The following is a 22,871-nucleotide window of genomic DNA, read 5'->3' as shown; positions in this document are numbered from 1 at the left end:
TTACCTGTCTGAGGACAAGGGTCCTCGGGTCCATGTGGGGTATGTCTGTGACGTCACTCTGGCACGCATTCCAATTGGCCAGAGAAAGGAGCGTTGCTCCGGTTGGAGAGCTGGTGATTGCACCCAGCACAAGGCTTATCTTATCTGCGCCGCAGCCGCTGCTGTTACTGATGGAGCAGACAAATAACCGTGGTGCTTTTATTTGTCTGTAATTGGAGGCGGGGCAGTGTCAAATCAAGGTGTGCGCACAGGCCCGCCCGCGTCAAGCCCAAGACAGTCGCGCGTTCGTCAGGAACGTCCGCCCCAGATGCTGGATCTAAACGCCTCAGCAGGTAGCTTGACCCCAAATTAAACTTCTTCTTGCCTTTAAAGCCTTCACGGGCCCTTCCTTCTGCTCACGAGGCCTCTCCCACCCGGGAAGACTCGCAGCCATCTGCCGGGGAGCTCTGTGGCTGCAGCGTGCAGCGCTCACTCCCTTTCTTCCGGAGGCAACACTCTGCTGATCTTTCGGGAAGCCATCGGCTCCCCGGTCTTGGACCATGGGCAGGTGTGGTTCACACTGCTTCCATCCTGGCGGTGGGGTCGGGGCTGGGACACAGCCCCCAGGCCTGGCAGGCACATGTCAGAATATGCTCTTCTTCCTAACTACAGTGACTGGGTCAGGAAAGAGCACTTCATTCAAGTCTGTTCACTGCGAGCCGTCTGTGAGACCTGCAGCTGACTGGGAAAGACGTTCTTTTTTGGCCTCTGCTAACCCGGCAGAGCGAGCGCCCATGGCTGCTGGTGGCCGTGGCTGCCTGGCTGCAAGTGGAGAGCTTGCCCGACAATGGAGCCACCAAGAGGTGGCTCAGACACACTCCCGACAACGTTGCTGAGTGCCTCGAAGCAGCCCTACCCTGGGACGGTTGGGTTGCTAGTGCTAATAAATGCCTTTTCTGCCCAAGCCAATTTAGATGATATTTGCCACTTGCAACAGAATTTGGAGCCTATCCTTTGGGACCCACGCCTGAGGTCATCTTCTCTGTGAAGTGTTTTCGACCCTTCTCCCTGACTTGAGCCAGTCACGCGTCAGTGCGCCCTGTGGGGCCTGCGTCTGTCCGCTGGGCTGAGGACCACCGAGCGGCAGCTGGGAGTCATGTGTCTTCCCCTGGCCACAGCACTGGGCGGGGCTGCACAGCCCTGCCGTAGATTATCCATGACAGAGCAAGTCCAGGGGCACCTGGGTGGCTCAGGTGGTTAAGTGTCTGCCTTCAGCTCAGGTCATGATCCCGGGGTCCGGGGATCAAGCCCCACATCAGGGAGCCTGCTTCTCCCTCTCCCTCTGCCCCTGCTCGTGCTCTCTCGCTCCCTCTGCCCCCCACCCAGCTAGTGCTTGCTCCCTCTCAAATAAAAAATAAATAAAATCTTAAAAAAGCAAGCAAGTGAGCAAGTCCATGTTGCAGCTACTAGTTACTTCTGCTTTCCCTCAGGGAAGGAGCCCTGCCTTTGTCCTTCTGTGGACAAGGCAAAAATTCTAATACGATTCTAATACCATTCTAATATAAGACCGCTGGTTGTGTTTTAGGAGTTCTCTCCCTCCCCTAACATTCATGAGCAGACGGGCATTGGCAAACACATATTGCTTTATTTAGTGTTTCTCTGGATTGCAGAAGTGTCAGCAGTGGGCTGAGACCCCCCCCCAGGAGGGCAGAGGCAGTTGGGCAGCCCCTGGGCCCTCTGGGGAGGTTGGGGGGAAGCAGCAAAAAGAGGTGATGCCTCCATAGCTCCTCCCAAGGCCAGCCTCCTCCCCGGGCTCCCAGCACAGGGAGGGGGTCAGAAACCAGGAATGGCCCTAATACCTTGAATTGGGGCCAAAGTGTATAGACAAAGTGTTTGTCATCCTAAGGCGTAGACTCAGGCAGGAGTGCTTCTCCCACCTGTTGGCCCCCAAGGGTGACTGCTGGTTAGGGAGCCACATGCACCCTTAAGACATGAGCCTGTCCCTGGGAGAGGCAGTGAGGTGTGCTGAAGACAGGGCTGCAGTCCCTGGTTTTGCCCCAACCTGCTAGACGAAGGGCAAGTCCCTTCTCCTCGTGGGCCTCTGTCTCCTGTTCTGTCACACCAGGAAGCTGACTGGATGATCTCTGCGTCTTGCAAATTCTGTGGTCTAAAACTCCTTCCCCCACTCCAGGACATCCTCAGGCTGGGATGATGATTTTGAAAGGGTATTTTTAAGGCAGGAGGAGGGGGGCAGGCAAAGGTGGTCTCAGCCCCCAGGGGGATGTCGGAGTGGTACAGGTGGGCGGACAGGCAGACAGACAGAAAGGTGCTCAGGGAATGAGGAGGAGAGGGTGGCCTGGGCAGGAAAGAGGGCACCAGGGCCCAGACCGCCCAACCTCTCAGCTACATTCCCTGCCCCGCTAGAGTCAGGGAAAACACATCCAGTGTGTCTTGGGGTGGGAAAATGGCTTTTTTAAAAAATAGTTTCTTATAAAGCATCAAAAAATCTCAGAGAAAACCTCAGCAAAAGTTCCCTTCTCTCGAATATTTGGCATTGGCAGTGGGGCTGGCATGGCTGCCTCTGGCCCCGGCTTTCCTATTGCTGTGGCCCGGCCTGGCCCCCATCTGGGGCAGCTCCCTGGCTCCCGCTGCTCCCTCGAGAGGGGTGAGCAAAAGGCAGGAATTTGTCGGTGGGCTTCGAGGTGTCCCTGGGTCCCTGTCTAGAAGCTCGAGTCTTTGGTAAGTGGGAAGGGGAGGGGGGAGAAGCAAAGCATTGGGAGGTGGGAGGGGGTCCAGTGGGCACCTTCATCACCGAGAGTTCAGCCGTGGGGCCACCTGTGGGGACAGAGAGAGAACCCGAGGTGGTGAGTAGGGAGTGAACAGAGGAGCTCTGGGTGCTTGTCTTCATGGAGGAGACACATACAGTGGTGAGTTGAGGGGTGGGGGCCTGGTGACCTCAGTCCTGGAGACTGATCCAACTCCCATAGGACTCCTTGCCCTGCCAGAGTGGGCCTTGACTCTAAGCACCGCCCCGAACGCCCCTAGGCCTTCCCCACCTCCCCCATGCTGCCATCTTTACGACCATCAGCACTGTGGGGCCTCAAATGGCCCTGCTCTCTGTGCCTCAACGGGCAATGGGATGAAAGAGGTGGTTTGATGCCCCCAAGATGGTGATACGTGGTTGAGGGGCCCGGGCTCTGCCAAGCTGCCAAGGAAGCGTGCCCCCCCCCAAGCTCACCGTAGCCCTGGGGCTATTGGTAGAGAGGCAGACTGTCACCTGCTGGCACCACTCACCACAGCCAGGTGCCCATTCTTGGCCTTGGTGATGAGCAGTTCTGAGCCAGGTGTGAAGTCGATAATGCCATCCCTGCCAGGGCCCCCCGCGAACGTGATGCTGGAAGGGAGGGGGTGCGTGAGGGCCGCCTGCAGGCGCACACGCGGCCCCTCCCCACTCCCAACCGCCTCACCTGCCCTGGTTGATGTTGATGTTGTTCACGAGGTCCGCGCTGAGGGCGGTCTTGGTCAATGTCTCAATCACGTGGTCACTCTGCAGCACCACGTCCCCCTGGGGGCCGGGAAGGGGAGGGTCAGGCCCTGCCCGATCTACAGAACCCACCTCTGCCCTGCCTCCCAGCCCGGAAGGCGTACCTTCTGCTTGTTGTCCTCCCGCTGCACATGCAGCACGAAGAGGCTGTCGCTCAGGCTGCTGACAGAGATCCCTGGGGGGAAGGGCAGAGGTCAGGGGTCAAGGGTCAGAGTCTGGGCCCTCCCTAGGCAACCACGGGCTCCGGCTCACCGGTCAGGTTGGCGTAGTCGATCCTCTGCTTGACTTTGGCGTCCTCAACGATGACCACGGCGCTGGGCGTCAGCAGCAGCTGCCGGGAGCGGGCTTTGTAGCCCTTGCGGTCATATTTCACTACGGGCACGGCATACTACGGATGGGAGGTGGGCCGGGGGTTAGCGGAGGGGCTGAGGGGGCCCCGGGGCGACCCGTCATCCTCTCTCCAGGCGCCAAGCCCCTGCTCAAGCCCTCAGGCTGCAGAACTGTCGTCTCACCTGGATGGGCTCAGAGCCGAGGGCTTGCAGCACTTTGGGGCTGATCTCATCTGCACCTGCAACCCGGACAGGGGAGCGGGAGGTCAGAGGAGGGAGAGGGGACTAAGTTGGATGGTGCTGGAAGGTCAGAGCACTGGAAGTCAGGGGCTCACCAAGCCGTGTGCTGATGAAGAGCCTGGGGACACTCTGAGGGTAATTGTCCTTCTTGCCCCTGAAGATCTCACTAGCCACAGCTTTTTGCTCCAGCTGAGGAGAAGGAGGGAGGTGGGGGGAGCTATTAGAAAGGGTGGGAACCATCATGGGGGCAGGAAGGGGCAGGCCAGCCTCAGGAACTGAGACAGCCTCTTGCCCTCTCTCTGGCCCCCAGCACCAGAGGCTAAGCCCTGCCATCCACACTCCTGTTGACCCCTCCTCTGCTTTGCCCCATCCTCTCCGACAAGGGAGAGGGCTTCCCAGAAGAGTCATGACAGCATTGTCAGGGGCCATGCTCGACTTTGGGGCTAAGTCCCCATCATATCAGGCCCCGGGGCCCCTGACATTCAGCTCTTGCTTGGCATCTGGAAGCTGGCTGACCGCTGATACTCAAAACTACCACAGGTCATCTGAGCTGATGGGTCCTTTAGCATTATCCCACACTGACCTGGCAAACACGAGGCACATCGGTCACCGACGTCCATCTCTGGAACCATGGCAATCACTACCAATGGATCAGACTAAACCTGTGGTCTTTTCAACACAGGGCTCTGGGGAGCCTCTACCATCCAGTGGAGCTGGCCTAGAGAGCCAATCCTATTTGCCACCCCAAATCCATTCCAGCCTTGCTTCCATACACGAGGCCAAATAGGGCCCGGCAGTCGTCTGAGGTCACGCGGCCTGCCCAGGGCTCAGGTGCTCCTCCCTGGCCACCCTCCGAGCGGTGCCCACGGCCTCCCTGCCCCCCGGCTGGTCCACGGCCAGCCCCTCGCTCCCCGCACCTGCTGCTTCCACTCGGGGCTGATGCTGCGGCAGTACTTCCACACCATGTTCTTCCTGCACAGCTCCCGCAGAAGCTCCGAGGCCTGAGGGGCACAAGTGAGGTCAGGGCACCTGGACGGCCCGGCGCGCTTCCCTCTGAAGACAGCTGGCACGTGCTTACTGCAGGGCCGCTGCTGAAGCGACACCCTCATGACCTGGACAACCCTTGCGTTCCTGAGTCCCTTCTCTCAAAAGAACTCATTCTCCATGGCCCAGCTCCAATCCCCCCCCTTAGGGAGCCCTCCAGATTCTTCTCTGGCCACAAGATTATTAGCACACCCCCACCCCACTGATCACTTTCATGGTCCCTAGATCAGCGGGGAAGGTCACAGACCTCACGCAGGGCAGGCGGTGGTGTAGGCCAGGAAGTGTCCAAGACATTCCGGGGCAGATGCCGCCTCAGGTTGAGCAAAAAAGAGGTGCGCACGTGGTCCAGGAAGAAGGCATTCTCAGGGCAACGGGGTGCATGGCGCAGGATGAATCCGCGGATGAGCCTGGGGGGGCCCAACAGGGGTGGCAGTGAGAAGCCTTGCGACGCCCGCCCTGCGCCCTGCTCTGTGCCACCGCCTTGTGCTGCCCCCAGTGCTCACCGCCGGATGGTCTGCGCGGCCCACTTTCTCTTGGCTGCCTTCCTCCGGCCCAGGGTTCCCCGCCACCACGACTGGATGCAGATGGCTGTGGAGACCAGAGATGGCTGACCTTCATCTCGCCACGGTAGCCCACCCTAGCCCCAGACCCCGCCCCTTCTGAAGACCCCTGGGCCCCCCGAACCTGATCGCTTCACCCGCAGAAATTTCTGCCGCCAGTGGAAGCCCCTCCAGGCGGCCTGGATTTTCGTGGCTGTGGTCAGGAAAGAAAGTCAATTGGCCAGAGCCCAGGGGAACCAGCCAGGGGCCTGGCACTACCAGAGCTCCCAGAGTGGCATGAGTGAGGGAGTGGCCCAAGCAGCTACTGAGTGAGAGGATAGATAAGTGAAGGGAGAACAGTGAAAGGAGAGAGGGAGGGAGCAAAGGAATGTGTGAGCGTGCTGAGTTTGCACCCAGGGGCAGGGCTGGAGCTGGTAAGGAGGGGAGCCGAATGTGGGTGAGGCGGACTTCCTGGAGAAAAGGCCCAAATGCGGTGATTTCTCTCCGCTCCCCAGAACAGACCCCACTGGGACAGGAAAGGTGGGGCCTCTCTCTCACCCAGGCTCTGCCGCCGGACCTCCAGGGCATCCTCTGTGGCAAACAGGGTCTTGGGGAAGCGGATGAAGATCTTGGTCCTGAGAGGGCAGCAGTGATCAGCCCATGCTTGCCACCCTGGTGCCCCCCAAACACTGGGTACAGGTAGGCACCACTCACCTGCCCATCTTGTACTCTTCTGGCTTGTAGCCCAGGTGCCTGACCAACACAGCCACCCCGTCCTGGGGCCGTCCTGCCCATGTGGGCCATGTCTCTGGGCACAGTGACTTGTATCTGGGGACAGGAGGAGCAGAGATGTACCCAGTCCCCACTCCAACAAGTGCCCTCCTCTGGGGGCCCAAACCAGCTTTGCTGGGCACCTGCTGGTAGTCCCACTCACTTGCAGCTCATGAAAAGCTGGGGAGGTCACTCTGTCACCATGCCCATTTAAAAGAGGAGGAAACTGATGTATCCTCATCTGCTTAAGGCCACAGGGCTAGAAAGTAGCCGGGATGGAATTCACACCTGATTGACTCCCCAGCCCCTAACTCAGACAAACCACAATGCTACTGTATCCTTTCCGAGCTGATTAGAAACTCTGTCCTCTGCATACCATCTCCTCTGGTGACAAACATGTGGATGCCTGCCTATGGACCCCTATAACCAGGTGCTCTATGAGGGCAGGGCTGGAAGTGGGTGGGGGGGAGCTGACGTTCCGTCCATCTAGTTTGATATCAGGTCTCCAGGCTGGCATGCGTCCCACAGCAGCTCAGAAGCTCAGTGTCTTAGTCTCTGACATGGGGCTGTCTCCTCTCTCGGGATCTAGAAGGTTCCTAGCCTCCTACCCCCTTTCCCTGGCGCTGAGCCAGGCCGTGCCCCCACCTCTGCAGGAAAGCTTCGTATTTGCGGCGATAGGCAAAGCCGGCTCTGCGCACGCGCAGGTTCTCCATCAACCCCAGGTACTTCACCTGGTGCCGGATCAGCACTTCGTCAAAGCGGCCTGCGGCAGGGGTAACGGGGCGGTCAGCGGACCCTCACCGATGGATGGCGCTTTGCCTCTGCAGGGGAGACCCAGCCCTCACGGGCCTACCGGGTGGGAGGAGCCTACCGGGCTGTTTGGCGTCGTTGGGCTTGATGCAGCGGACGTAGGCGGGCTCCTTGGACTTGAGGATCTCCACCAGCTGCAGGAGGCTCATCTTGAACTGAGTGGCAACCTGACCAGCCAAGGTGAAGGGAAGGTTGGCCGAGGCTGCGGAGCCCTGCGGCTGCCCCTCACTGGGGCAGAGCTGCTGAACCCTGCGGAGGCCGCTTCCTGGAGCACAACAGCGCCAATTCCCACAGCTGCCCTATGCCCTGCTTCTTTCTTCCTTCTGCCTCCCCTCGATCACAGTAAAGGAAGGGGCCAGACTGGGCTAGAGACATCAACTTAGGAACCTCACTCGCATGTAAAAACCCTGTTCAGGGGCGCCTGGCTGGCTCAGTCAGTGGAGCACAGGACCCTGGATCTCAGGGTTGTGGGTTTGAGCCCCAAGTTGGGTGTAGAGATTACTTAAAATTAAAAAAAAATCTTAAAAAAATAAAAACCCTGCTCAGGTCTCTCCACAACCCCAATTCTACACTTCACTTTGATGCCCATTGTTTCTCTTTCTAGAATTTCAAGGCCACATTCCTTAACAATGCATCCTACTTCTTTGCATTCAACCATTATCTCTGCACACTGCTCAGCAGGACCTTCAAGGGTATCAGGACTGTGAGAGGAGACTTCTCAACAAACCAGCAATCCCACTAATGACAGAGGTGTATGCCTGGGGGTTCTAACAGCATCAAGAAAGGGCAACTGATCCAGTCTGCGGGGTAAGGGGCATCAGGAAAGGCTGTCTGGAAATAATCATCGGGCTGAGATTTAAAGGATAAGTAGGAAATAGCTAGAAGGAAGAGAAGATGGGAAGGTATTCTGGCAGAGGGACAGTCTGTGCAAAAGCCTGATGTACCCAGGGAGCTAAAAGCAGTGCAAGGACCCAGGTGAGGAGTCAACAAGATAGGATTAAAGAGGCAGGCAGAGGCAGTATCATGACAGGTCTGGAGAGTCATATTAGGGAGACTGACTTATCCTGAGGGAAATAGGGAGCCAGCGAGGGATCTGGAGTGAGGGAAGAGCAGGCACAGATCTGCATTCTGGAATATCTCTAAGCAGGTATGTGGAGGGTGGGCAGCAAGGGCAGCTAGGAAGACAGGACAGCAGGAGAGCTCTTTGGCTCAGAGCACTGAAATGGAGCAGGGGTTATGGGGAAGGGCCGATGGGAAGGAGTTGAGAAGTACTCAGGCAGCGTAAACTGGCAAGAGCCAGCAGTTGTGTGGAAGAGGGAGATAGGGGAGACTGAAGAGTCACGGAGGTTGCCCAGGTTTCTGGGCTGTGGGACTGGGGAGGCTGATCCTCATCTTGAGTGAGGGACACAGAAGGAACAGGCCCGTGGCACTGTGCCGTCAGGGGCCCACTTTAGACCAGCGGAGGCCAGGTTGCCCGGGAGCCACTGGAGATCAGTGGATACATAAACCTGCAGCCGCTGGAGGGGCCCAGACAGTGGTGCCCGCGTCCTCCCAGCGCGGCAGGATGTGGGGTACGCAGCAGAGAGCAGGGGTCTGGGGAGTCAGACGCTGGCCACCCACGGTCTCCACGCCTTCCCTGCCTGCGTGTCTCAGCCTGCAGCACTCCAGCTAACACCTCCGACACAGCATCTCCTCCCGGGCCCTGGGCCCTCCTCCTGCCACGCCCACAGCCGCACCTCTGCCCCAGCTCACTGCAGCTCTGCCAGCATCTGGCACCGCTGGCCGCACCTGCCCTTCGCAGCAGCTCTCCTCGATGATGTCACTCTCCTGTAGCTCTCCCGGTGTTTTCGGGGCTCTGTTTGTCTGTGCTAGGCCTCTCGCTGCCTACAGGGCCCTCCCACAGGTCCCTCTGACAAGCACCTACTCCATCCCAAGTTATCTCAGATGCTTCCTCTTCTAGGAAGGCTTCCCCGACCGCACCCCCGCTCAGGCAATTTGCTGTCCCCTAGTCTAAGCTTCCAAAGCGCCCTGTGTACCTTGCTATGAGAGCGCCTATTCATCTTGGCATCCTAAATGCCTCGTAACATCTGATCCAAACGTCTGCCGGGTGGGTAAATGCACACAAGTGCCCACGCACAGACAAGTTCCCACAAGGACTCAGGTGTGCACGTGTGGGTCTACACTCAGGGCCAGGCGTGCTCATGGAAGCAAGCACAGACGCACCCACGGGCAGCCGCCTCGATGCAGACAGAGGTGTTCCACTGAACGCCAGCTCCGTGCATGCCGCCAGCTTCTGGCTCACGCAGGCACGCATCCACACACACACATACACACACACATGCACACGCACACACACATGGCCCTCAGGTCCCACAGCCTCTCCACACCGTCTCTGGCCGCTTCTTGTCACTGAGTTCACTCCGATCGAAGCACTGGCTCATGATGGGATTTTCCGAGCTGCACATGGTCTGTGAGGGCAGAGCAAGGGTCAGGGTCAGGGCACAGGGGCAGGCAGGACAGATTCCTAGGGCGGGGGTCAGTCGTTGTCCAGACCCCGATCCCTCTCCCCAGTCTTCCTCACCTCCTTCAGGTTCCGGAACAGAAGGTCATTATTTTTATCCAGAAACCCTGGGAGAAGGGAGCAGACACGAAGTGAGGGAGAACCCCTCTCCCTGCCCACTGGAGGGACCCAGCTCCAGAATCCTCACCAGTCACACTGTAGGTCACCTCTCCAGCGTAGTGCAGAAGGCGGAACTCCCCACGGTCCAGAGATTTCCTGGTCCGCTGGTCAGCCAGCTTGTGCCTGGGGAAGGAGAGGAGACTACAGATTGCTGGCCTGGGCCATGCCCCTACCTGCGGAGAGGCTCGAGAGAGGAACCAGGTGTCCGGGAAGGAGCAGGTATGCCCCGGGCCAAGCCATAACCCTCTGTACCAGTCGGGAGACAGGGCAGAGCCATTAGCCTCCCTGCACAGAGACGGTCAGGAGGCTTGGGGAGGCATACGGCCTTGCCCGGGATCACAAGGAGCCAGGGCCGGGCCCCAGGCCTCCGCACTGCTGGGGCTCGCTGGGCAGAGGGCTGAGCACTGCCCACTACATTTTAAGAATGGAATCTGCCAGACGCCTGGGTGGCTCAGTCGGTTAAGCGTCTGCCTTCAGTTCAGGTCATGATCCCAGGGTCCCGGGATCGAGCCCCACATTGGACTCCCTGCTCAGTGGGGAGTCTGCTTCTCCCTCTGCCTGCCTCTCCCCGTTTGTGCGTTCTCTCTCTCTGATAAATAACTAAAATCTTAAAAAAAAAAAGAACGGAATCTGCCCCCAAAGATTACTTAAATCTTAAGCATGTTTATATCCTTTAACCCACTTTCTACTTTTAAGGACTATTCCAAGCAACAAACCAGAGATACAGGCAGGGATTTAAGGCAGCCTTGTTACCCAGCAGAAACCTGGAGGCTGGCCAGGGTCCCCCAGAGGCTGGGGGAGAGCCATGGAGTATCTGTGAGTTAGAGCCATTGAAGGAAGTGTTTTGAGGAAATTTTTCTGTTTGATGATACAGGAAAATACTCAGGATATAACATGATCCTGAACCTTATACACAATAAGTTCTCAGCTATAAAAAAAAACCAAACAAACATATAGAAAAAGGCAGGAAGGAAATGCCTCAAATTGTTAACAGTGATGACCTCTGGGTGACAGGATAACCAGTGGCTTTTGCACACATTCCAGCTTTTCTCTAATGAGCAACATTATTTTTGCAATCAGAAAAAGGTTTTTAAAATACGATTAAGCAAAATATGCTCAGGGCTTTGGCATTCAACGGCTCCAGCCCCGAGTCCGAGCTCTGCAGCTTCCGACGTACGTGGTAACCTTGGGCAAGCGGCTTCACCTCCTGGAGCCTCAGTAAAGCGGAGAAAACACCACGGATACCTCCTTACAGGGTTGCTTTGGGTTAGAGCAGGTGAGAGGAAGAAAAGCAGCAGGAGAGAGCTGGGGCAGAGGGGGATGCTTCTTTTCTTCCCCTCCTCACTTTGGGGGATTCCTTAAAGAAAAACTAACTTCCTTCCAAATAGGGAAACTAAAACATCTTAGCAAGTTTCATTCTCAAACAAGAATAAAGAGGGAGCCATGGTCCTCTCAGCTTCTTACTTTGTGGCTGCGCCAGCCGTGGCTTTGAGTGCCCGTCCTCAACTTACGCCTCCCCGGTCATCCGCTTGGGGCTGGTGGTTTATGATTGTGGGGGAATCTCGTGCTTCACAGGCTCTGCCCCAAGCAAGCCCTTGTCCCTACGCTGCGCTGCCGCCCCGCTTACGTCAGGAAGTGCGGATGGTGCTTGATTGTGTCCTCCAACTTCTCCAGGAAGGTCAGATCCGTGGCCTCCCCAGGGCGCAGACATTCCTCATCCTGGGGGGAGTGGCAGAGGGTGAGGGACGCATCAGGGAAGGAGCTGGAGAGCACAGGAGACTCAGGGGCACTGTGCCAGGAAACACAGACACAGGGCACCGGGCACATCACAGGGAGCCTCCCACAGACAGCTTCCAGACCAGGCCGGCGCCTCACTTCACCCTCCACGCACTGCCCTGCCCTGTCCTGGCTCAACACAGACCTGGGCCCTCCATGGACGTGCCTAAGAGAACAGGGAAGGGAGTCACATCCTCCCACCCGGCCTCCCACGTGAGGCCTTGGAGGAACAGAGGACTCACCAAAATGGAGATGATGCCCTTGAACTTCTCCTCCACCAGGTCACAGATGATCTTATTGTTGAAATACTGGACAGGCTCCCACTGAGGGGCAAAAGGGAAGGAAGGCATCATCGTGGGGTCCCAGCACCTCTCCTAGGAGACCCCAATGCCTGGCTTCCTCTGGGGTATGTGCAGGGACACCTGCAGGCTCGCACGCACCGCGATGCCCTCGGCCTCGTACTCCTCCTGTTCCGACTGGAGGGTGAGCTCGATGAAGAGCTGCTGCAGCTTCTCGTTGCAGTAATTGATGCAGAACTGCTCAAAGCTGCGGGGGAGCGGAAGAGCTCAGGCGGGTCAAGGACGGGGGGGGAGGGGCGGGGGGATGGCGCGAGGCCTCTGAGCAGGACCCGAGGTGGCCAGGGGCACCAGCAGGAACAGAGGCAGGGGGAAGAGGGGACGGACCAGGACGGGGGAGGGGGAGCAGAGAGAGAGGCAGGGGAAAGGGATGCTGACCTATTGTGCTGAAACACTTCAAAGCCATAAATGTCCAGGAGCCCAAGGACTGTGGTGCTTCGCCAGCTGGGGCTCTCAGCATCCTAGAGCCAAGAGCAGGGGTCCCCGGTGTTTGACGGCTCCCAGCCCCAGGCCTCCCTGCTGCTTCGGAGGCGGCCCCGGCCAAGCCCTCACCTTGGAGGCCAGCGACCTGTTGATCTTCCTGACCAGCCAGGTGAAAGTGCGACTGTATACGGCCTTGGCAAGAGCATCTCGCGCGTACGCAGCCTGCTCCAGGTTCAGCGGGCTCAGGAGCTGCCGGCCAAGGTGAGACAGGAGAGGGATGCCGCAGACCCCTTTCCATCCCCCTCCTCTATGCGCTCAGGCTGGACACCAGAAAACCACAACCCCTCTGTCCTCCCGGCTCCTGGTGAGCCTGGCGGGTGGGGGACACCAAGGGAGGCCACGGTGCCCCTATCAGAGGGAAGCTGGCATCGGGACAAGAGGCCTCATTCCCGGAGGCGGGAGTCTCAGAAGAGGCCTTGCAACACCTGCACCCTCCGCCCCCCAGCCCTGAGACAAAGGCCTGGTCTCACCTCTTCTCCCTTGGCGATAATCTTCCTGTGTGTCAGGGCTTCCCGCAGTGTGGAGCCTTCCACGCCCAGCAGCTGCCAAGGGAGGGGGTGGGCAGGTGAGAGCGTACTCCCCCTCTCCCGCCCTGCTCTGCCCTCCCGGCTCCTCAGCCCGCTCACCCTGGTCAGATACTTGAGCTGATTCTCGGTGGTGACCTGGGCATTGCTCTCCTCGTCGGCAGCGAAGTGGATGTTGCCCAAATGCAGGACGCTGGCCACGATACTGAGCAGGTCCTGGGCGATCGGGGGACGGAGGGGGTCACAGGAGGGGCAGAGGGCCCACGAGGGCCCCCAGGGCACAGTCAGGGGCAGCGGAGTGTCTGACAGCAGCAGGAGGCTGTCAGAGTGGACTGAGATTTTCAGGGTGAAGAGGGAGGAAAGGGAGGGTCCCTGGCACGGGTCTCACCTCAACTTCGTCCTCAGTGAAGTCGATGACTGTCAGAGCCTTCCTGACCACCTTCCAGTCACTCTTGTCGTTGATGGAGGAGACTTTGGCGCACTGGCCCTGGGGGAAGGCAGAGGGGGGTTACGCCCGGTGCTGCGCCCCCCGGTGGCGGTGGCCCTGCCCGCCTGCTCCGCACCTTCACCAGGTACAGGTAGCTCTGCGGGTTCCGTTCCAGGCCCAGCCTGCGCAGCAGCTCCTCCTCGCCGCCTTCCAGCAGCTGGTAGAAGACGTGGAAGTTCCTCTCCCCGTGGTTCTGGTGCACCACCCGGGACTTCTCCAGCAGGTAACTGAGGATGTGGCCGCCCACAGGCGCACCCTGTGGCCAGGGCAGGACGTGGCAGCTGTTCAGGGGGCCTGGGGATGGGCCCCAGCTTCCCCTCTGTCCTCGGCACTCCTGGTCTCTAATCCCAGCGCTGCCACTAGCTGTGTGGACTCAGGCAAGTCACCCCCTCCGGCCTCAGTGTCCTCATCTAAGAAACGAGGCCATGCACCCCCATCGACCTGGCTGCTGCCCTCTGCTGTTCAACGGACGGGAGGCTCCCACCAGCGGGCCCGGAGCTGAACTCCTGGTGTCCCCCTCCTCAGACTCGCCCCTCTTCTCATCTTGGCCGCTGGTCACTCTGCCCCTCTAGGGCTGCAGGCCAAGACGTTTGCTGTCCTCTGGGAAGCCTTTTTCTCCCTAATCCCATGTCTGTCACACAGCCAATCCTGTTGCCGTCACCCCCAATACAGCCGGAGCCTCCACTACCGCCACACTGGTCTCAGTCACAGTCATCCGTCACCTCGACGTACTCATTGTCAGTGTCCTAACTGGTTTCCCCACTCAGCCTGCTTCTCCTACCATCTACTCTCAACAAAGCACCAGAGGGATCTGTCTGAGAGAAAAGCCGCATCACAACACGCTTCTGTTCCAAACCCTCCCCCGGCTCCCCTTCTATGCAGTTTTTTGTTTGTTTTTTATTTTTTATTTTTTTTTAAAGATTTTATTTATTTATTCGACAGAGATAGAGACAGCCAGTGAGAGAGGGAACACAAGCAGGGGGAGTGGGAGAGGAAGAAGCAGGCCCATAGCGGAGGGGCCTGATGTGGGGCTCGATCCCAGAACGCCGGGATCACGCCCTGAGCCGAAGGCACACGCTTAACCACTGTGCCACCCAGGCGCTCCTGTTTGTTTTTTAATTTCAAGTTTTTATTTAAATTCAAGTTAGTTAACATCCACTCAGAGTTTTGTTTTTGTGGGGTTTTTTGTTTGGTTGGTTGGCTTTTTTGAGAGAGAGCGAGAGGGAAAGAGTGAATTTCAAGCAGACTGCCCGCAGAGCCCGGAGCCCAATGTGGGGCTCAATCTCATGGCCCTGAGATCATGACCTGAGCTGAAATCAAGAGTCGGGTGCTTAGACTGAGCCACAGGTGCCCCGNGAACGCCGGGATCACGCCCTGAGCCGAAGGCACACGCTTAACCACTGTGCCACCCAGGCGCTCCTGTTTGTTTTTTAATTTCAAGTTTTTATTTAAATTCAAGTTAGTTAACATCCACTCAGAGTTTTGTTTTTGTGGGGTTTTTTGTTTGGTTGGTTGGCTTTTTTGAGAGAGAGCGAGAGGGAAAGAGTGAATTTCAAGCAGACTGCCCGCAGAGCCCGGAGCCCAATGTGGGGCTCCTCATGGCCCTGAGATCATGACCTGAGCTGAAATCAAGAGTCGGGTGCTTAGACTGAGCCACAGGTGCCCCGTTACTCAGAATTTTAAAAACAAGTTCTTACAAAGACCCAGAAGTGCCTGTACCATCCGGCCTCCTCTCCTACTCCTTGGTGCCTTGCTCACTGGCTTCCTTGCTGTCTTTTATTTTTTTTATTTTTATTTTTTTAAAGATTTTATTTATTTATTTGACAGAGAGAGACACAGCCAGCGAGAGAGGGAACACAAGCAGGGGGAGTGGGAGAGGAAGAAGCAGGCTCCCAGCGGAGCAGGGAGCCCGATGTGGGGCTCGATCCCAGGACCCTGGTTTCACACCCTGGGCCGAAGGCAGACGCTTAATGACTGAGCCACCCAGGTGCCCCCCCATGCTGTCCTTTAACACACCAAACAGTCCCAACCTCAGGGCCTTTGCACTGGCTAGTCCCTCTGCCTGGACTCTCCCCCGGAATCTGCACACCTTGCTCCCCTGTCTCCATCAAGCTTTTTACCGAGGCACCACGTTCTCAGTGAGGCCTGCCCTATCTGCCTTATTTAAAATAGCAACTGCTCCCACCCCTACCTCATTTTCTTTTTTGCCATGGCACTTGTCACCTAAATTACATTTTTCTGTTTAATGTCTATCTCCCTGGAGGCAGGATTTTTGTCTGTTTTGTTTCCAGCACCTGGAACGGCACCCGGTACACAGTAGGCACTCAATAAACATTTGCTGGTACCAAAGACCTGGTCAGTGGGACCCCACTCGTCCTGCCCTGACAGACCCACCGGTACCTTGAAGTCAAACTGCACATCCATGTACTTCCCAAACCTGCTGGAGTTATCGTTCCGGAGGGTCTTGGCATTTCCAAAGGCCTAGGAGCAGAGGAGGGAGGATGAGGGACGCGTGCATTTTCTCCCTGCCCCTCTCGCCCTGCAGATGCTGCTGTCCCCTCACCTCCAGCACCGGGTTGCTCTGCAGCAGCCGGTCGCGCACGGCACCCCCCCTCTCTGGGGCTGGGCAGGTCTCAGCATAGAACTGTAGCAGCCGCTTGGTGGCCTCTGTCTTGCCTGCCCCGCTCTCCCCAGAGATCATCACTGCCTGGTCCCGGCGCTCTGTGCGCAGTGCCCGGTACACGGTGTCAGCCACTGCGAACCTGCGGCGGAGGCTTGTTAGGAGCTCCAGGGGTGGGGGTGGGGCAAGACAGGAAGGGGAGGTGGACTCCCACATCTGGTTGCAGTTTGCTGTGGGTGGGGATGGGGAGACCCTCGAGGGTGTGGGTCAAGGGAGGTCCCTCATAGCTGAAGATGGGGATTGCTATTGCTTTCAGATGGAGGACTGAGGAGATCACTTGGGGTGGGGGTCCTGGAGGTCATTCAGGTAGAGGCTGGGGTCACTCATAGGTGGGGTTAGGAGGTCTCTTAGAGGTGAGGGTCAGAGAGTCACTAAGGTTGGGGGGCCATGCCCAGGTAGAGTTGGGGGGAGGGAGCTAGGGGTGGGAATTGGGGTGGGAGCTGGGGAAATCCTGAGAAATTCATCTCAAGTGGGGGTCAGGGTCACTCCAGGGTGAAGGATTGTGGGGCCCCTCACACATGTAAATAATGACTTATCCCAGGTGGGAGGTCAGGGATATTCTAGAGTGAGGGTTGGGTGGGGTCATCTTAGGTGGAGACAGGGTGTCACTCACAGGTGGGGTGGCACCTCATAGAAGCTGACACCCCGGTAACGCTCCATGTGCTGCCGGCTGTAGATCTGTAGGTCCCGGTAGGGGTTGACGGAGACCAGGACGGGGCCAATATAGGTCTGGGGGTTGGGGGAGGAGGGTCAGAAGTTTCTCCCAGAGGCTCCTGATGCCTCTTTCCCCCTCAGCCCTGTGTCTGTGTCCCCCAGCAACCCCCACCCCACCCCACTTCTTCCCACTCGGGTCTCACATAAATGAGGTTCTCCCGGAACCGTCGCCGGAGGTTCTCAATGAAGGCTGCCTCACTGGTGAAGTTCTCCAGAAGCACGAAATCCTGGACCCCCACCCGGTCCCGGGCGGTCAGTGCACTCTCCATGGTTACCCGTACCCCGTCACTGCCCAGGGCCTGCAGGGAATGCACCACGGGAGAAGGTCAGAACCACCCGCTTCTCCTCCACTCAGCCTGTGGGACTCAAAGGGCAACCAGGCGCCCATGCACACAGGACACAGAGAACACCCAAGAGACAGACCATGCTGGGTACAGTGGGCCTGGGTCACAGTAAGCTGGCACGTGGAACACTGAGGACATGGGTCACACAGAACAGAGACCAGGTGGGACACATGGGACCTGGACACAGGACACTGGGGCATAGAAGACCCAGAGGACATGCGAAGCAAGGGCACTGAATCCAGGCAGGCCCTGCTTTTGTGTAGAGAAAAGGGATCATGAGAAGAAACTCCTAATCAAAAGAATGCTCTGTTGACCTTGGACAAATCCCCTTCTTTCTCTCTGGGTTGCTTCCTCCTCAAGGAGGAGGAGTTGAGTTAGACCAGGTGACCTCAGGTCCCTTAGCTCTGGGCCACGTGTGACAGGTGCTTGGAGGACAAATGGCTCAGACTGAATTCTGCAGGCAGGGTGCGGCCATCTCTGCCACTCGCACTCATCAAAATCTCCAGGGGGAGAGTGTCTAGGGACCAAGCAAGAGGCCACCACCAGACTACATGAGGGGGATTTCCCGAGGGGTCCTCCCATCCCAGCTGGGCTGGACACCCACCCCAGAAGTTGGGGGGGCCTGTCCTTCTCCTAGCTGGGCCACACCCTCTCCTCCAGCTGCCAGACTCCCCAGACACTCTCCTCCTGACAGCCCCAGAAGCCTTAAGGGGGTGGGGGTTTTACCATGGAAAGCCCAGCTGCCTCCAGAGCATACTGGCTCAAGGAGGCCCTCACCCCACACCACACTCTTCAAATAGGAGTGGGGGGCTCTAGGAAATTGACACTAAGAGTGTCAAGGGTTGGAGAAAAGCAAGGTGGCAGTGGTGGGAAGGGGCGAAGATCCCACAGAGGCCACCAATTCTCCTCCAACCACACGGCACCCAGATCTCTGGTTTGGGGCACACCTCTGGGTCTGGCCTGCCTCTCCCAGGCTTGTCCCTCCCCGCCCCCCCCATCCTGTTCCGAAGCTGCTGCCAAATCTGGCCGAAACTCCCGCCCCCTTGTCCTCTGGGTGGCGGGTCTCTGTGCTCTCAGTCCTCCCCAAGGGCTACTGGCCTGGCCCTGGGTCCGAGCGCCCCGCAGCCCTTCCTGCCTCTGCCTCTTCCCCCGGCAACTTTCCGGGACGTTTTTCCACCCGAAATTCCTGGGCCGCGCCCGCTTCCTGGCGGAGCCCAGGCGGCGCCGAGAAGCACGGAGGGACGCCCGGGATCCCTCGCGCAGCCCTGCCCGCCACCTCCGCTCACCGACGCCCGGTAGCGCATCCTGCCAGGCCGGCCTCGCGCCCTGCTTCGCTGCCCGTTCTCTCCGTCCGGGACGTCGCGGCGGCGGCGGCGGCGGCGTCAGCGAGGGAGGGGCGGGCAGGCCCGCCCCCCGCACCGCCCCCTCCGCGAGCCTCAGGAGCGGGGGACTCCCCAGCCGACCCCGCCTCCCTCGGGGCTCGGACTCGGGGGTCCCTGTCCCGCTGGTGGGGTGGGGTAGGAACTACGGGGGATATCGATGCGGGGGTGGAAAAGGGGGGCGAGGCTCCCCGCCAGGCAGGGGCTCCGCCTGAGTCAGGTTTTCCACGAGGGCCGTCGTTGGTTCCAGGGTGGGGCCCGGAACCCGCGCGGCCGCCGCGTCTACGCGGACCCGGAACTCACTTCCGGGCCGTGTCTACACTACGCACCAGGCCAGGCGCGCAACGAGAGTTGAGGCCCGTGGATCCCGGAGGAAGCAGGATTTCCCTCCCCCTCGAGTCCCAGGAAAGTTAAAAATAGATCGAAATGTCCAAATACGGCCGGCGCGCCCAAGCAGGCGGAGCCTCCGTGCGGGACACTGTCCACCCTTATATACTCTCGCGGGGGGGGGGTGGCCCTGTGTCTTTAAGCCCCAAGAAAATCTCTTTAGGTTTCCGAATCAGCACGGAGAGAGCCCCCAAGGGACAGGGACGTCCACAGGGAGTCTTTGCCGAGCGCGATCTGTGTCCGGCCTCTATGGAGGTCTTATTCTCCCATCTGGAAAACGTACGTACGTCCGATTTCCAGCATTTGGGACCTATACTCCTCTTCCCTATCCCAGACACCCCAACTAGGGCCTCTGTGCCTTAGGGGCTCCTCAATTCTCCTCCTCCCCTGGAGGGAGCTTCCCTCTCTTGTCCCTCTGGATCCCCCAGGACACCATTCTTCTCCCAAACCATCCCCAAACAGCCGCACCCTCACCGGGATCCTGGAAGCACTTAGGGAGCAAACTCTGGCTTAGATCCCACCGCTGGTGGAGGTGGTGATGGCTAAAAGCCTTTGATGCTTGCAAAAGACTGGGCTATTCCTTTACAAGCAGTACGACTAGGAGCAAGTCACTCAACTTCTTAGAATGTGGCTAGTATCTGCCTAAAAGGATTGACGAGAAGGCTAAGCTGAAAGCGCTAAGGCACTTCCCAGTCTCTCAATAAGCACTTCCCTCTCTTGGTCCGACATCATTCCACATATGTTTGGGACAGACCTACTAAGAGCCAGGCCCTGGGCCAGACCAGACACACTTCTTATCTAGCCGGGAAAGCCCTCAGGCATGTCTGCCAGTTACAAAGAGCTCTCGAGAACTTTACCTGTTCCCCACCTGACAAATAAGGAACCTGAGGCGCAGAACGCCAGACATTGACTTGTCCTAGCCGGGGTCAAAATGCAGAGTCGGGACCCAAAGCCCCAGAGCGCCCCTCCCTCCGACCCAGGCTCCCCGGAGAGGGGGTGAGGCTGCGGCAGGTTCGGGCTGCAACCTCGGGGGGAGGCTCATTACCTCGAAAACAACAGCCAGGCCCGAGCCGCGGCCCGGGGGACCCCGCGGGGGGTGGGGGTGGGGAGGGCACCAGCTGGGAGATGGGGCCTTCTGCAGGGGCGAGGGGACTGGGTGCGCAGCGGGAAGATGGGCTGGAGCGGAAGGGGGTATTAAACGCCACCCGCAGAGGCGGGCTCAAGGAGGAAGGGGGCGCCCTCCGCGATGCCCCCAGGTTTAAAATCTGGAAGGGAGTGGGAGCGGGGAGGGGGACTCTGCCTCCAGCCCACCCAGGGTGGGGAGTGCCTCAGAGTCCTGGGGGGAACGAGGTCGAGTGGGCCCCCACCGCAGCACAGCTCCCTGCGGTAAGGAGGGCACGGGGCTGGCACTGCGGCCGGAGCGGACGGGAGGGGAGGAGCTGAGAGCGGGCGGAGCTTCGCGGCCGCAGAGCCCGCCCCGCCCGCTGCCTAGTCAAGCGGCTGGAATGAGGGGAATCCGCGTGCGGAGGGGTCCTGCGGGCCACCCCCCACACCCCGAGCCGCGCCGCCGCATTCCCGGGATGCCCGCTGGTGCCTCCACAGCCACCGCCCAGTGGCGGAAGGAGGGGGCGTCTTTGAAGCCGGGCTGGCCTGAGGGGCGGCCCCAGCCCGGGCTCCGGCCCCCGCCTGCTCCGCCTCACTGGGCGGAAGCGCCAGCCCTGGGGGGCGGGGGCGTGCCGGGGAGCCGCGGGTGAGAGACACCGCGACGAAGGCTGCAGCGCCAGGCCCTTCCTGAATTCTCAGCGCTGTCTTATGATATTCCCTTCAATGCCCTGAAGCCAATCCATGAGCTCTGTGCTATTACCCCCATCCTACAGACGGGGAAACTGAGGCTGGGCAAGGGCATGACTTGCTCAAGATCCCAGGGCTAGTAAAGGAAGGCGTGGGATTGGAACCGGGAACTCAAGCACTGACTGCTTCTCTAGAGCTGCCCTAAGGGAGAGAGAGGCTGGTGGATTTCCAAGCTTCCGCTTCTCTGTAAAGGTTAACTGGCTGCCCTGCCAGGCTGGGACCTTCCTCAGTAACCCCATGACTGCAGTGCCCAGTATATAACCCTGTCGGTGTTGTGTGACTATTGACATGTAGGCCTTAGGAGTAGCAGCTTGGGCGTGGGCACTGCCTTTGGGCTCCCCGCATGGCCCTGCACCTAGGGGCTGGCCGCAGGCTGGTAAGAAGCTATGGCTACATGAGTGACCCAGGACTTATTTCCCAAGACTACCTCTGAGTCTCCTCCCACCTGTGTTGTTTCCTGTAAAGGCAGGGATAGGGCAGACCCAGCAGACCTGGGTCATCCAGTGCCCTTTACCTAGTGTGAGCCAGGTGCCTTCTGGCCTGACCTCTGGAGGAGTGGGGAAGGCAGTGGGCAGTCTCAAATGTTCAAAGGGCCTCAAAGGACCATGCAGGTCTGGAGAGGGTGTTCTGAGGACCCCCAGATTTCTGCTAAAAGCTGATTTCCACTGGGGCAGCCTCATGGCCTACTGGGGAAGCAGACAGAACCATAGCCTATCTCACCCACAGTGTAGTACTGGGTACAGAACAGGTGCTCAATTTCTATTTCTCAAACATATCTTAGGTCTAGGCCCAAGCTGCCCCACCAAGGACTGACTGTTCCAGACTCTAGGGAACTGTTGTGAGCGGCAATGGAGGTGAAAGGTGGGGACTAAAGGGCTCTCTACCTGATTGTTCACAGGGCCCCAGTCAAGGCCTATACACTCCAGCTCTAGAACTATGAACCTTTGGCCTGCCAGACATCTCTGCCTGGGGGTCCAGCAGAAGTAAATAGAGCACCTTGCCCCTGACCTCTCCTCCTTGTTCAATATACTATAGGTAGAAAGGAGGGAGACATCTCCAGATAGTCATCACCATCTGGCATCAAAAAGCCTGTTCCCCTCTCTCCATGTCTCACACCAAGGAGTCACCACCTGCTAAAAACCTTCCCTCTGCTCCCCCTTCACTCTTCTGCTCCTGGATCAGGCAGCAACCTCCACACTGCCTTCCTCCCTCCAATCCATTTTCCCACAACAGCCTGTAGTATTTACAAATGTGTATCTGATCAGTTAACAGCTTATGTTAATAGAGTGAAAGTTTATAGGGCCCAGCCCATTCTTCACACCCAGTGCTTCTTGCCAGGTGCCTGCATACAGATTCCAGCAGTTCCCTCTGTCCTCAATTTACTCCAGTGGCCTGTGTTCTTGTGTGACCCCAGGGGTGGCCCTCTCCAGTCCCTTCTCTCCCCATGCCTCCTCAGCACCACAAACAGCCAGAAGGAACTGCTCCCACCCCTGACACACGTGGCTCTCTCCCTAAGCTTCTTGCCTTTGCACCTGCACCTTCCTTGGTCCAGCGCACCCTCCTTCTCCCCACTTGACTGACTCTTAGTCATCCTTGAAGACTCAGCTCGGGTATCACCTCCCCCCGAACTCCTTCCTGCCTCCCCCAACACATAACTCCCCTCCTTATCGCATCAGGCTCCAATTGCCCGGTTTGCTTGTCAGTCTCTCCCAGGGGCCTGCTCCCGCCGGGGCGTTCACCCAGCTCGGCACACAGTAGGGGCTCAGTAACCCCTCGTGGATCCCTGTACGAATGAATGAATCACAGAGCCCAGAGCGTGCCGGGAGTTGAACAAGGCCGTGGGCCAACCATTCATTCTCTCATTCATCTCGGAGACCCTGGACACCGCACTCACAGGCTCCCAGGCGCGCAGGGAAACTGGCGAGGCGGGGCCCGGGGTGGGGGTGGGGGGGGC

The 22,871-nt window shown here is 58.7% G+C and overlaps 1 protein-coding gene across 3 annotated transcripts in view; it reads right to left on the bottom strand.

Annotated features, from left to right (window-relative positions):
* Positions 1-1,604: 1,604 nt before the first annotated feature.
* The window catches only part of MYO1C (myosin IC), a 22,630-nt gene continuing 1,363 nt past the window's right edge, over positions 1,605-22,871 (bottom strand). Inside the window, exons 1-32 of one of the 3 annotated variants that reach the window (XM_034641864.1) lie at positions 18,587-19,038; positions 17,100-17,255; positions 16,856-16,971; positions 16,126-16,324; positions 15,963-16,043; positions 13,639-13,818; positions 13,464-13,562; positions 13,178-13,291; positions 13,022-13,093; positions 12,621-12,740; positions 12,447-12,529; positions 12,153-12,258; positions 11,955-12,035; positions 11,564-11,655; positions 9,965-10,059; positions 9,838-9,884; positions 9,644-9,724; positions 7,318-7,423; positions 7,092-7,209; positions 6,390-6,503; positions 6,234-6,310; positions 5,821-5,889; positions 5,640-5,724; positions 5,384-5,543; positions 5,010-5,093; positions 4,188-4,281; positions 4,036-4,091; positions 3,776-3,911; positions 3,628-3,698; positions 3,447-3,544; positions 3,274-3,373; positions 1,605-2,814 (exon numbers count right to left, since the gene is read on the bottom strand). In XM_034641864.1, coding sequence (XP_034497755.1) covers positions 2,788-2,814; positions 3,274-3,373; positions 3,447-3,544; positions 3,628-3,698; positions 3,776-3,911; positions 4,036-4,091; positions 4,188-4,281; positions 5,010-5,093; positions 5,384-5,543; positions 5,640-5,724; positions 5,821-5,889; positions 6,234-6,310; positions 6,390-6,503; positions 7,092-7,209; positions 7,318-7,423; positions 9,644-9,724; positions 9,838-9,884; positions 9,965-10,059; positions 11,564-11,655; positions 11,955-12,035; positions 12,153-12,258; positions 12,447-12,529; positions 12,621-12,740; positions 13,022-13,093; positions 13,178-13,291; positions 13,464-13,562; positions 13,639-13,818; positions 15,963-16,043; positions 16,126-16,324; positions 16,856-16,971; positions 17,100-17,255; positions 18,587-18,604 — 3,135 coding nt within the window. In that variant the 5' untranslated portion in view covers positions 18,605-19,038 and the 3' untranslated portion in view covers positions 1,605-2,787. Of the gene's footprint in view, positions 2,815-3,217; positions 3,374-3,446; positions 3,545-3,627; positions 3,699-3,775; positions 3,912-4,035; positions 4,092-4,187; positions 4,282-5,009; positions 5,094-5,383; positions 5,544-5,639; positions 5,725-5,820; positions 5,890-6,233; positions 6,311-6,389; positions 6,504-7,091; positions 7,210-7,317; positions 7,424-9,643; positions 9,725-9,837; positions 9,885-9,964; positions 10,060-11,563; positions 11,656-11,954; positions 12,036-12,152; positions 12,259-12,446; positions 12,530-12,620; positions 12,741-13,021; positions 13,094-13,177; positions 13,292-13,463; positions 13,563-13,638; positions 13,819-15,962; positions 16,044-16,125; positions 16,325-16,855; positions 16,972-17,099; positions 17,256-18,586; positions 19,039-22,871 lie in introns of those variants that run through there. The other 2 variants (XM_034641863.1, XM_034641862.1) reach the window with 2 other exon arrangements.

Source organism: Ailuropoda melanoleuca, chromosome 13 (genome assembly GCF_002007445.2).
Source record: "Ailuropoda melanoleuca isolate Jingjing chromosome 13, ASM200744v2, whole genome shotgun sequence".
Taxonomy (NCBI): domain Eukaryota; kingdom Metazoa; phylum Chordata; class Mammalia; order Carnivora; family Ursidae; genus Ailuropoda; species Ailuropoda melanoleuca.
Note: the sequence above shows the minus strand (reverse complement) of the source record. Positions and strands in the feature narration are given on the sequence as shown.